The sequence below is a fragment of the Dendroctonus ponderosae genome, unplaced genomic scaffold, assembly GCF_020466585.1.
Source record: "Dendroctonus ponderosae isolate FM_Combo_2020 unplaced genomic scaffold, Dpon_F_20191213v2 Dpon_F_20191213_10, whole genome shotgun sequence".
In the NCBI taxonomy this organism is placed as follows: Eukaryota; Metazoa; Arthropoda; class Insecta; order Coleoptera; family Curculionidae; genus Dendroctonus; species Dendroctonus ponderosae.
This window is the reverse complement of record NW_026017111.1, coordinates 91,398-103,650: the sequence shown is the minus strand read 5'-3', so window position 1 is coordinate 103,650 and position 12,253 is coordinate 91,398. Positions and strand designations below refer to the sequence as shown.

Here is a 12,253-nt window from a genome sequence, read left to right as displayed (position 1 = left end):
TTAATGAAGTGGGAAAAGGGTTTTTAGTCTGAGAAATAAAATTCGATTTTGTTGTTTTATTTACAAAAATGTTAGTGCTTCTATTCCTATCCTGGCTAGGAATCGTACAAATCTTAATGCTTATTGTCTACTATGTGGAAGTTTCAGAATTTTTTTCGCTTGTGGGCGCAGTTGAATTGTATATCTCGCGCACATGTTTAAATTTTTGCAAATATTCGCTCTCCAAAGGGTGCAAAACAGGAGCGGGTATAATGAGGGAATGCAGCGGCCCTCCTAAGTCCACTCCGGCCATTTCCTTCAAAGAGCAGACGGTGACTTTCTGGGTGTCCGAGCCGACCCTGGCCAAGCCTATGCAAATATTGTCCTCGGCGATTTCTGTGACAGAAACCATCCTCACTTAAATAGAAAAAAATTAAGTGAGAAACTTACCCAATGGGCAGCCAGATTCTTTTCGTCTCTTCATTATCTTCAAAAGCTGCTGGCTGGCTTCACTAACCGTCATAAAACGGGAGGGCATAAACTCTTTTTTCTTCTTCGTCAGACTCTCCAAAGTGGGTTCCTTCACCTTGATGTCTAGAATGGATTTAAAACCTAACTAATCAACTGATAGAGTTTAACTTACCTAATAAACACAGCGTATGCAGTTTATTGCTATAATTTTTAGAAATTTTCTCGTAAAAACTGTCGGGCTCCCAGCCGCCAATCCAGTAAGGGATGGATACAGTTTCACCAAAAGTGTAGAGCTGCAAGCCGCAGCATCCCACAGCGTTCAGAATTGAGGCATTGTGCACGACTTTCACCTCAATGCCCTGCTCCTCAGCCCTCAGCGCCAGGTCGGTGTGAGTGGTTGCCCCAAAGGGGTCTCCCACTACCAGCAGAGCCACATTGGCGCTCTTAGACCCTTGAAGAATTTCATCAGCCCCTTGTTCCACTAGGTCTCGATCAGCCACTATTAATCTCCTGCCATAGAATTCCTCCTGCAAAGCCACCGGGTTTTTCAAACGTTAACTTTCGGCCCCCACTTGCTGGGGACAGTAATTTACCAGTGCTTCAGTTCCGCAGGTTAGAATCGATGTGTACGCTTCTAGGTAAACTCTCTCACAGCTTTTAATAATCTCCAGACCTTTAACGGTTATATCTTTGCAATCTCCGAGCCCGAGCCCGATTATGTAGAACATTGTTCAAAGTTATTTAAATAACGTTGCTAACCTAACCTCAATCTGTTTCTAGTGGTTGCACGGTTGCCGAGGGTGATTTAACCAGAGACAAGTAGACAAACAGACTTGTCTCTGATTTAACGTTTTCATTGGTTTTCATGTAATCAGACATAAATTAACCGTGTAGTAAAACGAAGCAGCAGTAAGGTGGGTTCTGTAGATACATAGTGACGCATAGATGTCTGGATCACTAGTTGCCATGTATTAAATTTGACGTTTTTTGAACAGACTTGAAACTTTTGGATGAGTTTCAGTAGCCTGAAAGAAACTGCTTACATACCAGAGACCAGAAGACTTGTCTCTGTACAAACATTCAAAAAGTGAAGTGACTTTTCTTAGTGGTGTTTCTCGAGGAGGTGCGGTTTTCGACTCATTGAAAACCACCGCAAGCAATTTTGGATAAAAATCGATGAACGCCAGTTCGCCAAAATCCAAAGTCCAATAATCTATTTAAAACTAGACAATAAAACGTTTGTTTATAAATATATTTCCGCCGCCGATTCGCGAAAGTTCGAATGGATCAAATACTGAGGTTTCGTACGCGGCTCCCGTTCTTCTACGTAGGTACCTTCCCATCACTTATGGCGCAAGTAAAATAATTTAATTTGATAATGTAATACCAGAAAAAGCGCATGTGTAACGGTGACGCTATAAAAAGCAAAAACAACATTCGCAAAATGTGTGTGGAACTTTCGCCGTCCCGACGCACATAACTTGCCGCCGTCTAAACCTTTCGGTCTTGTTTGGCGCTCGTAAGTTTGTTTTTTATCCGATTATCTCGTCCAGTATAAAACGATATCGGCGCGATATTTCCTCTGATTTGTCCGCGTTTTCCAGGTTTGTTTACAGGCGGCAGCTAAACAAACATGTAACTGTTACGGCCTTAACTATGTCCCTTCAAGAAGAGATTAGCGAGGCCGATAACTCTCCGAATGGCGACATATTTCAGCAGAAGAAGAAGCCGAAGGCTCTGAGAGTGCTAACGGTGATGGCCTACGTTCTCAGCGTCTCAATGGCTGCTATTCTGCTCTCAATCTACTATATTTTTATGTGGCAAGGCCGGCCCCATATTGGGGCTTTTGGGACTGGAGCCGTTGCCCATCCGGAATATCTTATCCAGCCTAACAATACTCATGAGTAAGCTTTGCACTGTTGTCTAAATCCTCAATTAAAAACAATTTTTTTTAGATCTCATATTTTTGGAACCCTGCAGGAGTCCACTTTGGGGCCCATCAACCAAAAAAGCGCGCGAAACGAAACGTTTCGGTAAGTCGTTACAACCTGAACAGAATGTTTATTTTCTTTGGCGCAAACATCTCGTTAGGGGCACGCAAATTTGGCCAATTTCTTACTCCAATTTCAAAACATAAATAACATTCCCGTGTTTAGCGGCAATTAGTGGCAAAGTCCAAACGGACACTAGGCAAAACAGTCGGCTGGAGACAGCGAAAAAGCAGTCGCACTTAATTAGTCTAATTGAAACATTGGCATTCTGGCACGTAGCCAGGCCAGCAGCCCTACGAAGGGATAAAGTGCGGCAATCGATACTTGTTTCCGGGCTTCCTACGTAACACTGTGTACTTTTCCTATCGATTTACAGCTTCATTTATTAGACTGTAATATTCCATCGATAAGATTATGCTGGCCGGGAACACATACAAGTGTGCACATTGCATTGAATTGCCGTTTAATTGGCGATTGATCGAATGGAACCCGCTGTGTTTGGAGGACAATTTAGGTCCGAAACCGCACAGGAAAAAATTAAATTATATTATTTAATGGGGTGACCCATTGAAAGTAAAGTAAGTCAACAATCGCCGGTGGGACACCCAGTATATGTATGTTCACAATATAGTTAGTAACTCTGAAGATGTGAGCCACTCGCGTTAGAGAAATACCAGTCTGGAAAAATCAACACAGACACTCTTTAGGGGCCCTTTCGCCAGGGCAGGCGCACTGAAAATGCCTGCCTGCAGGACCATATGATTGTCTCGGAAAATCGATTTCGCGGCCAGTGAACTGCAGTAAAATCACAACAATAATGCAGCCCTAATTTTGGCCGGCACAGATTTCCTTAGAATGATCGATTCGGGAAAGTGGAGCGAGTTTCCCGTGAGGATTGCGGCCTAAGCATGTCCTGCAAGTCGAACGGGATCAAGCTGACCAAGTGCGATTCGCAGCAATGGAAAACAGCCACCATTCTCGAGCCTCCCTCTGTGAAATTTGCAGGCGAAGAGGCCAAAGATCGACTGTACGAGCCGAAACACAAGAAAAAAATCGTGCGCGTTTTAACAGTGGTGGCCTATGTGTTTTTCGTGTCTTTGGCCGCAATCATGCTCTCGATGTATTACGTTTTTCTGTGGAACGGCACTCAAAGAGTGGCGGCCAAACTGGTTGCAAAACAGCAAAATTTCTCGGGCAATAAATGCGAAATAGTTTTAGCAGGTAAATAAAAATAAACAAACATTATTTTCTTCCAACGAGAGAAACTACCCGGTTTTTTTCTAAATTTATTTTACCCTTTTTTGATCTAAATTGATTTTATTTTTTTTATTATTCCGAAATTTCTATTGACGACGGCCGCTTAAAAACTCTGAAGTCACCCCGAAAGTCTTAACAATTTCATAAATAAATTTTTATTAAATAAAACTGATTTCTTGTTTGAAAACGTGGCTCGCACATGTCATTTCACTCGCACACATATGCATCTATAAGAGATGCACCATGGCCTTTACGGCTCAAAAAATAATGATTTTGTTCAACTTTATTTATTGACGGTTTTTGAAGCTTTTGCGGTTTTTCCAGAAATTCAAAGGCAAATTCGACTAATGGAGAGCATGAGAACGACAACAACGACAACTACAACAACAGAACGTCCAACATCCCCCATCCCGGATATGAACTTAAAATGGAAGGATGAGGATTTTAGCGACTTGGAAGACACGCGAAAGAACAGCTTCTTTTTGAATAAACTACTCAAAGAATATCCCTATCCCAGCTTAGACTAAGCGTAATTAAAAATTAGTGTGCTAGACTGTATTAGGAACCATTACTAAGAAGTAATAGTGGCTATTTTATTGATCTTAGAGGCGCAGAACTTTGCTAATGTGCCGTTGTGCTGAAATAGAAACTGAGAAAAAAATTCAAAAACACCTGGGTTGATGCCAAAGAACTACGCTCAGTATTATGTGTTCAAAGGAATTTTAATTCATTCAATTATCCTCAGTGAGCAGCATGTGTTCATCCCGCTCCGAGCTGAGCAATCGCGCCGCTCTTTCTGAGCCCACAATCGCAGCCACCTGATGTAGATCAAACCGGCTGTAGATCACAGTGACGGACATCTGATCCATACTGCCCACCTTCTTGTTCATGTTACTTTCCTGCGAAAACAGATTCACCAAGTTAATTTAGGATTAGAAAAATCGACAATCTACTTGCCTGCATCAAGTTGCACATTTCCGAGTAGAAGTGCGGGTAAGTGGGAGCCTGGTAAAACACCAAGTGCCGGATACCTTTCACTCGTATCCTGTGGTAAAAGTGGTAGCGTTCGGTGTACAGCAGAAAGTGCGCGTCTCCGTGAAAGAACATGTCCCGAGCTCTGGCCACTTTTGCGTCCTAAAACCTCCAAACCTAAGCCCCCATTTTTCTGAGCACACTCTCGTTACCTTTGAGTACTCGCATATCTGCACAAAGCTCAGATCCTCCTTCTTGAAGTAGTTCCTGATCCTCACATAGTCGTAGTAGCTGGGAATGAAAATCAGCGTCTGCTTCATTGCGTTGTCCTTCTGCCGCGGCAAAACGCTGCGTATGAAGAACTCAAACCGCCTTTCAATCATTTCAACCGCCGTGCTGGCATTAAACTTGCGGAAAACATGCTGCAAAGGCACATACACCTGATTGATATGCCCTTCTTCGGTCTTATTGGCCACTTGAACTTTACCCGCGAAATTCAAGCATTTATTGCTGAAAAGTGCGTCAATATGCGGCAGCCTGATAGCGCTGAATATCAGAGTTTGTCGATAGAATTTGGCCCACAGATTCAAGCACCAGAGTCTGACTCGCGATATATCAGTGCCGTGCAGTGCCTTGGGCTGCAGGTGCAGATGGTCGAAGATGTGCGACACATGGAACCAATTCTGCATGAAGAAAACGTCCGTTTGATCTAGAACGAGCAGTTCTATGGACGTCAAGAAGTCAAAGTCTCTTTCAGGCTCGCCTTGGGCCCCGATTATCGTCCTTAAGCCCAGTGGGGACGCCACTATGATGTCTGACGAGTAAAAATCCGAATAAAGCTAATGAAAGCCAAACAAATTACACATTGTAAAAACTCGAAAATTTCTATTCACCTTTAGGCTTTTCTTAGTAAAAGTGATTCCAATCCTGAAGTCATCGCTGGAGTTTCCGGTAAAAATCCGCTCGTAGTCCTCAGGCTTGGGGTTTTTCTTCGGCATGTACAGCTCACCTCCAGTGTAATCCTCCACAAACCGTTTCTTCTTGATCACATTCCCTTTATCCTCTGTAAACATTATATTGATGATAGTGTTAACTATCTTGTGCGCGGAGTCTTTGAACGGGGCCACAATCAAAACCTGCAAAAAATTGTTCACTTTATGCGGTTAACTCGGAGCATTTAACGCCGAACCTTCGGTCTAACCAGACCTTGATCTCGGAACTCCTCTGGAACATCCTCCTTTTTAGCCAGCTTGGAGTTGTGATGCAACACTTTGGTTCGGGTCTTTAGCACGTGATTGACCGCATGCAGGCAATAAACGAAGCGAATTTGTTCAGCATTGTCGAACGTTCGCTCTGGATAGTACAAGTCCTGGTAGTTATTCACTATGGAGAACAGCTCCTGTTGCAGAGGCGTAAAAAGACTGTTTTGGCCGATCAGGCCCTTGTTGGCTTGAACCAGGTTCGGGGCTATCTGAGCCTTAATGTAGAGCTGTTGGGTTGTACTGCTGCCATCCAGTCTCTTGGGAATGGGGCTGGGGGTTGCGTAGACAGTGGTGTCCAATAAGGTGCGCTTTTCTGTTTCCTTAAGGTAGCATTTGGGGATGAGCACGACTAAATCGCCTAGTCTCATCCACGATTTCGAGTGCTGTTCCCATAAGCCTGCCTCTGATTCCTGCAGGGCTTCCAGCAGACTGGGGTGCAGCTCATGGCAGACGTGCTTGTTGAACGGATCTTCCGATTCTTCCATTTCATCTTCCTGTGCGGCCTCTTCTTCAGATTCCACATCATTGAAGTGAGTTATTTCGTCTTCATCTAATTGACCAAGAATAAGATAAGAACTTGCATTGAAGCCTTCCGAGGAAAGGTTGGCCCATGCTTACCTGAATTACTGCCACCGGCCAAATCTACGTTGCTCTCTTCTTCAGCAACGTGTTGTTCTTCTTCACTCTCACTGCTGCTCTCACTACTGATGGCTTCGTTGCTCACTTTGCTTAGTCTGTCTCCGAAAGACTCTCTGAGAAGCTTCATATAGTCTACAAAAGAGTCCTTCTCCTCCTCGTCACTATCGGCACAGTCAACGAGTTTATCTTCATTTGGCTTCGGTTTCTTCGCTGCCGGGGAGCTTTCTTGGGCAAAATTGGGCTTTGCCTTGAAGCCACGTTTCCTTTGGGGGCCATGCGGGCCTTTACGTGATTTGTTGCCTTTTCTGAGCGCCTGTTTGGGACCCTCTCGTTTAACCACGTCTCGGTATTTGACTTTTTTGCCCATTCTTTAGGCACTCGACTATACTTTCCAATTTTTGGTTTGCTTTACATATACATAGATAAAGACGAGTACATTAATTAGATTAAGAAAATGTTACAACAATTATTTGGTTAGAGTTGGAACTGACTTCCTCGTCTTTATCTATGCTGACTTCTTCTATTTTCAACCAGTTCGGTTTTAACGTCGCTCAAGGTAGAGATCAGCGTTTGGGTTAGTTTGGGTAGTTAATACACAGATTACAGAGTGGTAGTCACAGTACTCTGTGATCTGTGGTAGTAAGACCACCGTCGTACGGTGGACTCGTTTCAGCCTTCGAGCCCATGTTGGGAAAGTGGAAGGCTTCTGCCGATAACCAAAAAATCAAAACAAAAAGTCCCGAAATGTCAAATGGCCTTGGTTAAATGTTTGAGTCTTACCAACAATGTGGATGAACCGTTGAAACGCGGTCAATAAACACGTCCTCTTGAATCAGACGCAAGACTTTAACCCTCAAGCATCATGGTGAGTTAATTTCACTTAATCGACTTCCATTCGTCAGTTGCATTGCATGTTTTTCCCAGTCTGTAGCCCAATTTCTGGCTGGTTTGCCCTCGTTTAACGAAAGCAACTTTTCAAAGTACCACACCGACAGCAACATTAGGAGTTCCTCAAAGAGGCCCTCGGTTTACATCACCACCAAGGACTATCCCGTACAGCAGGGTGAGCTTAACAGATTTCACCCTTAATTGCACCAAATTTTAGAAAATTTATATACGCTCTTCGCCATTCATCCCATAATCGCATTCGCACTAATTAGAGTTTTTCTCTAAAAGACCTTGCAGAATGTGGGCAATGTTTCTTAAAACCGCTTATTACTGATTAAGCCAAACGCATCTAGTGATGAAACCATACTTCAAGAGTTAGTATTTGACTAGCAGATGATTATTATCTAATCTTCTCTCTGATTTTTAAAGACTTTCCCTCGATTATTAGGCATAATTTGGGAAATTTGCCAGTATTGTTCTTTGTATTTTCCAGTAATCACGACAGAAAGAAGCAGCATTCTCCTGAATTATATGCAACAACACTGGGATAGAAAGGTAAAACAATGTTAAAATATGTAGAATAGGGGACTTATTTGTGGGCGGTTTGCAGGCCGTCTTAAGGAAGCGGGAAGTTACATTGTCGGAAGAGCCCAGCAGAAAACGGCAAAGACTGACCGGGCACACGCCCTAGAACGGCTCATCGAGAGCAAAACTGTTGTATATAAACCTATTTTTCCGGATCTGTACAGCGTGTCCCAGTTCAGACAAACATTAATGATTTGTTTAGTCCTCTTCCTTAAAGCCAGTGTTGGCTTCAACTGGGCATACTGTTCGGGTATTTTTCTACTTTACCTTACACCTTTCGCTCATAATTCTACTTGAATTCATCATTAAATTTGGTCGGAAATCCAGCACTGGCAAGAATTACTTGTAATTATTATGTTAATAGATTTATTTAACTATGGCTTTTCTACAATATATTTTCTACTTTAGAAGAAGATATAATTTTCATACTCAATTTTTCAAAGGACTTTGAAGAAAGGATTGTCGGTTATGAAAAAAATGGCAAAATGCACAGGATTGTTTAGTATACGTACACATTCACACTTTATTTGCATATAAGATGTCTTCTAGCCCTTCCGTATATCACAAATCAGAATCCCTATCCAGCCAATTAAATTCTGATTCCCCAAAGCACTAGCTAGGTGTTTATTGGAGTCCCTGGGGACCCCACTACGTCAATAATCTCGCCAGCGGAAATCTTTACTTCATGCTCAGTGTTGGTGAGTTGTGGAGGGATCAGCAGCGTCTGAAACAGCTTTGCGTTAATTTGAGAAACTAAGGTATACGCGTTCCTAAAATTGCTGACCTTTCCCGGAGCCAAAGCTTCGTACTGATGCCGCAGCGATTGCAGCTCAAACTCGCAAGTGGTGAGCGCTGATTTGATTTCCATGAGAAGCACCATGTCGCTCCGCAGCTCGTTGAATTGCTGGCAGATTTCCTCGGTTGGAGTGGGATTTATGTCCATGTTCAGCTCCTGCAAAGACTGCTCGATTCCCTTGGACTTCTTCTGGCCGATATTCGCTGGCAGTTTCATGCGCTGAGAGCGAAGCGATACGCCGCTGTTTTTATAATCGGGGAATTTGATTCCCGCGGTTTCCACAGCTTGGAGAATGTAGTTCGTGTCCACGCTCCTTGAGGGCCTAGAAGGATTCGGGACTTTTTTCTTAGGCATTTTTTTGTCGGTTTTCCGCGGCGTGTCGTTCTGACTGTCCGCCTGGCTGATCAGCTTTTGCAAATCCTGCGTTTTGCGTTCCCGCTCCTTCTTGCGAGCCTCAATCTTTTTCAGCTCGCCCAGCAAAAACTGCTCTTCTTCAATTTGCTCAGTAGTACGCTCATAGAGCTTGTTCAGCTGCTCTTTGCGGCGCTTTTCGTGCTCGCTGTCGTACGTGTAGATCTTCCTTTCGCCGCTGAGTTTCGACAGAGTCCCGTTGATTTTATAGTAGCGCTCTTTCAGTTCTTCAACTGAACGCTTGCAGAATTTTTCTGTATCGTAACGATCGGCCATTATGATAAAGCGTACGTCGAATCGATGCGCCAAGTCCATTAGATGATCGGTTTCTTCCTTTGACCATGTGTCTGATGTTAAATGCTGCTGGTATTCCACATCTGTGTAGGTGGGAATGTCTACCTTCTATAAAAGAATTTTCATGAGTTTCTATGCTACGGGAATGCGGAAGATTTTACCTTGTTAAACTTGGCAAAAGGATATTCTTTGGGATCATCGCTCGGACGTCTCCAGTGGTAGAATTCCGCATTGTCGGTCCTAGCAGGGTTGGTGAACGGCATCCAATTCCATTTTCGGGGCTTTCTCATTCCTAGCTTGATTTTTACCTGCTTGTAGCCATTTCCACCTGCAGAAATGAAGCGAATTGAATATGTTGAATGTTCGTATCAGTAAAGGAACCCGTCTTAATGGTATCCCGGTATAAAAACAGCCACTGACCGGTATCGGAAGGGAATAAGGGCGGAACGTCCTTATTATCATTGTACAGCAAAGCAAAGACCTCTCTATGCATCCCTTCCGGCCTTCTGGGCGGTTTTGGCGCAGCATTTAGCTTTTTTCTTGGCTTGTCGATTCCAATGATTGCTTCCCTGGTCAGTTCAGGAGTGGGCGGCCTGTCCAGCTCCATGATATCTCGAACGTCCGCCATCCTGGATGGAAATCAAGCGAAAAATGTGCCTTGATTCACTAAATAACTTTAATGGACAAGATATTTGTTTGTACACTGAAACCACAGACTTATTGTTATCTATGCTACACTTATCTTTATCTCACACGGGGAATATTTTATGCTTTATCTATGCGACAGACTGAAACAGAACGTGCACAGAACATACCCCTTATGCGGAGATATTTTGTGGACTGTAGCACCAACAACATTTGCTGTCAATGTCCAAGGTTCCTAACCTTCTTCTTTCTTTTTTCTATACCTAAAGTATACTTGGTCAGCGTCAGGCGTCAACGTTGACAGAACTCTCCTCAATGACTTTCTTGTAGGTAGGGTTGCCAATTTGCGGAAAATTTCTAAATGAAAATTTCACCTATTTTAAGGCATTGTTGATGGAATTAACTACCTTTCTAGAATTTAAAGCTTACATGCAATAGGACTGGCGAGACATAAAGATTGGCTAAAAACTGAGAAACAAACCTAAAAGTGCAGCAGACACCTGTGAAGTGGGCTGTGAGGGTAGATACTGACGCATAGATGTCTCGACCAGCGCGTTGCTTTTATGTGAGCACTCCCAGGAAATTTTTGTATTGCCGATTGTCTGAAATCGGTGAGAGCTAATGGTCTACTTGTCTTTATCTATGGTCTAGACCAGGCAAGTGACAATTCACTCGTGTGAGAATCTTACTATCATGCGCAAACACAGAACTGACTGAATCAAGAGTTTGGTGATCTGTGATACAGAAATAGATTAATATTGCTTGTGAATACCGAATTTGCTTCTCACTGATTTTACAAACATTCCCCGGAAGTCCTCTCGTAAACGCATGAAAATAAACGCCGTTTGGGAACGCATACGATTCCTTAATTGCGAGTTCAACTACCGATGACGGCGCTGCGAAACGTCAAATTAATCGTTGTCGAGTGACAGTTGAGACTTGTCAGACTTGCTTATTCATTGGAGTTGATGACATTTATAACATAAAACAATACTTACACAATTTTCGATATGTTTCTATTTCGTTTTTATAATTTTAGCCACCAGGGGAGGTGTGGAACTAGCGAATTTGTAGACATGATGTTGACATATTTCCCGGTTTATAAACTGATCAATTACCACACTTTACAAAATGTTTGTAATAAAAAGTAAACTGGAAAATTGACCTATTTTTCGATGATCGATTGGCATTTAATGACTCTGTTCCCGCAAGTGGACGACCCTGTAGGAAAACCATCCGAATGAGTGTTTTTCGGATTTGTAGTCTTTATTCCCAATTGATAAAGTTCACATAGAAGGAGTTACTGAGCAGTGACCGAAGAAAACAGGCAGTTTAGATGTTTAATTCAATATATTAAAACATAAAAATATAAAACAATAAATGAGGTAATATGTATAATATACCGATTTCATTAACATCTAACATATTACATGATATCACATGTTCATTTGCACACATCCAAGTGTTGTACGTAAACGTAATTATTGACGTGACGTCGATGTGGGACGATGGGGGGGACTTGGCGTTTATTGGTAGCTGTCGTTGCTGCGCCGTTATCAGAACGAATGACGGTAGGCGGACCGTTTGCGCAGCAAGTCCCCTCCACATTTTTACTCAACCGTTTTGTATGCAGCCGTAACGAAACGGGTGTGGGCTCTCATTTTACAACTATAACTGCATCTGTATATATGATTGCCATAATGTGTTATGCGGCCACTGGTCGCACAGTGGAGAAATTCCAATTTCATACTGCTTTGTAGTAGTTTGTGCCCTCGAATTATTGAATGTTCCAGCTAATCTAGTTTCGGTAAATTAACCAGAAAAAACCGGCTGTTAAGCAAAAGTTTCGATTGAACATGACGATCAATTACAATGGCAAGAAATGAGAGACACGCAGGTTGATTCTGGATTGTTGCCTGTTTCACGTTGGGTTGGTTAGACGATTTTTTTGCGGGAATCCTTTAACCATCCGACGTACAGCCGCGATTTAGTTCTAGAACTATGACGCACACTTAAAAAATCCATTTTATTGCCGTCTTCATTTAAGAAGTCACTTAGGACGG

The 12,253-nt window shown here is 42.8% G+C and overlaps 6 protein-coding genes across 7 annotated transcripts in view; 3 read left to right on the top strand and 3 right to left on the bottom strand.

Moving 5' to 3' along the window:
• The window catches only part of LOC109537240 (glucose dehydrogenase [FAD, quinone]), a 386,158-nt gene that overhangs the window by 305,259 nt on the left and 68,646 nt on the right, over positions 1 to 12,253 (top strand). The window lies entirely within an intron of this gene.
• Positions 42 to 1,290, bottom strand: LOC109537206 (diphthine methyl ester synthase). Its single transcript, XM_019903815.2, has 4 exons — positions 1,044 to 1,290; positions 623 to 977; positions 430 to 573; positions 42 to 375 (listed from the first exon to the last, which is right to left on the bottom strand). The coding sequence occupies exons 1-4, from the start codon at positions 1,176 to 1,178 to the stop codon at positions 131 to 133; spliced, it is 879 nt and encodes a 292-aa protein (XP_019759374.2). The 5' UTR covers positions 1,179 to 1,290; the 3' UTR covers positions 42 to 130.
• LOC109537208 (putative transmembrane protein INAFM2) lies at positions 1,472 to 4,414 on the top strand. 2 transcript variants are annotated; one of them, XM_019903818.2, is made up of 4 exons: positions 1,472 to 1,969; positions 2,055 to 2,354; positions 2,406 to 2,483; positions 4,023 to 4,414. In XM_019903818.2, the coding sequence occupies exons 2-4, from the start codon at positions 2,107 to 2,109 to the stop codon at positions 4,135 to 4,137; spliced, it is 441 nt and encodes a 146-aa protein (XP_019759377.1). In that variant the 5' UTR covers positions 1,472 to 1,969; positions 2,055 to 2,106; the 3' UTR covers positions 4,138 to 4,414. The 2 variants fall into 2 exon arrangements, with proteins under 2 accessions (XP_019759377.1, XP_019759376.1); XM_019903817.2 differs by lacking the exons at positions 1,472 to 1,969; positions 2,055 to 2,354; positions 2,406 to 2,483 and adding an exon at positions 2,522 to 3,662.
• On the bottom strand, positions 4,402 to 7,080 carry LOC109537204 (U3 small nucleolar RNA-associated protein 25 homolog). The gene is made up of 6 exons (XM_019903813.2): positions 6,551 to 7,080; positions 5,860 to 6,482; positions 5,564 to 5,806; positions 4,883 to 5,509; positions 4,656 to 4,832; positions 4,402 to 4,597 (listed from the first exon to the last, which is right to left on the bottom strand). Exons 1-6 carry the CDS (start codon positions 6,936 to 6,938, stop codon positions 4,430 to 4,432), a joined length of 2,226 nt encoding a protein of 741 aa, XP_019759372.1. The 5' UTR covers positions 6,939 to 7,080; the 3' UTR covers positions 4,402 to 4,429.
• Positions 7,217 to 8,423, top strand: LOC109537210 (DET1- and DDB1-associated protein 1). The gene is made up of 4 exons (XM_019903819.2): positions 7,217 to 7,436; positions 7,496 to 7,634; positions 7,953 to 8,014; positions 8,070 to 8,423. Exons 1-4 carry the CDS (start codon positions 7,434 to 7,436, stop codon positions 8,148 to 8,150), a joined length of 285 nt encoding a protein of 94 aa, XP_019759378.1. The 5' UTR covers positions 7,217 to 7,433; the 3' UTR covers positions 8,151 to 8,423.
• On the bottom strand, positions 8,394 to 10,444 carry LOC109537205 (DNA methyltransferase 1-associated protein 1). The gene is made up of 4 exons (XM_019903814.2): positions 9,966 to 10,444; positions 9,707 to 9,873; positions 8,829 to 9,653; positions 8,394 to 8,768 (listed from the first exon to the last, which is right to left on the bottom strand). Exons 1-4 carry the CDS (start codon positions 10,171 to 10,173, stop codon positions 8,661 to 8,663), a joined length of 1,308 nt encoding a protein of 435 aa, XP_019759373.2. The 5' UTR covers positions 10,174 to 10,444; the 3' UTR covers positions 8,394 to 8,660.

What these genes read in the sequence shown, in the direction of transcription:
- LOC109537206 (XM_019903815.2), bottom strand. Translation starts at nt 1,178, where the DNA reads ATGTTCTACATAATCGGGCTCGGGCTCGGAGATTGCAAAGATATAACC. An exon ending in CCTGCGGAACTGAAGCACTG is followed by an intron (nt 978 to 1,043) that starts GTAAATTACTGT and finishes GTGGCTTTGCAG; the next exon opens with GAGGAATTCTATGGCAGGAG. An exon ending in AGAATCTGGCTGCCCATTGG is followed by an intron (nt 376 to 429) that starts GTAAGTTTCTCA and finishes TTTCTGTCACAG; the next exon opens with AAATCGCCGAGGACAATATT.
- LOC109537208 (XM_019903817.2), top strand. Translation starts at nt 3,350, where the DNA reads ATGTCCTGCAAGTCGAACGGGATCAAGCTGACCAAGTGCGATTCGCAG. An exon ending in ATGCGAAATAGTTTTAGCAG is followed by an intron (nt 3,663 to 4,022) that starts GTAAATAAAAAT and finishes CGGTTTTTCCAG; the next exon opens with AAATTCAAAGGCAAATTCGA.
- LOC109537204 (XM_019903813.2), bottom strand. Translation starts at nt 6,938, where the DNA reads ATGGGCAAAAAAGTCAAATACCGAGACGTGGTTAAACGAGAGGGTCCC. An exon ending in GGCCGGTGGCAGTAATTCAG is followed by an intron (nt 6,483 to 6,550) that starts GTAAGCATGGGC and finishes TTGGTCAATTAG; the next exon opens with ATGAAGACGAAATAACTCAC. An exon ending in AAGGTCTGGTTAGACCGAAG is followed by an intron (nt 5,807 to 5,859) that starts GTTCGGCGTTAA and finishes AATTTTTTGCAG; the next exon opens with GTTTTGATTGTGGCCCCGTT.
- LOC109537210 (XM_019903819.2), top strand. An exon ending in GGACTATCCCGTACAGCAGG is followed by an intron (nt 7,635 to 7,952) that starts GTGAGCTTAACA and finishes TGTATTTTCCAG; the next exon opens with TAATCACGACAGAAAGAAGC. An exon ending in AACAACACTGGGATAGAAAG is followed by an intron (nt 8,015 to 8,069) that starts GTAAAACAATGT and finishes GGCGGTTTGCAG; the next exon opens with GCCGTCTTAAGGAAGCGGGA.
- LOC109537205 (XM_019903814.2), bottom strand. Translation starts at nt 10,173, where the DNA reads ATGGCGGACGTTCGAGATATCATGGAGCTGGACAGGCCGCCCACTCCT. An exon ending in CTTTTGCCAAGTTTAACAAG is followed by an intron (nt 9,654 to 9,706) that starts GTAAAATCTTCC and finishes ATTCTTTTATAG; the next exon opens with AAGGTAGACATTCCCACCTA. An exon ending in AAGCTTTGGCTCCGGGAAAG is followed by an intron (nt 8,769 to 8,828) that starts GTCAGCAATTTT and finishes AAGCTGTTTCAG; the next exon opens with ACGCTGCTGATCCCTCCACA.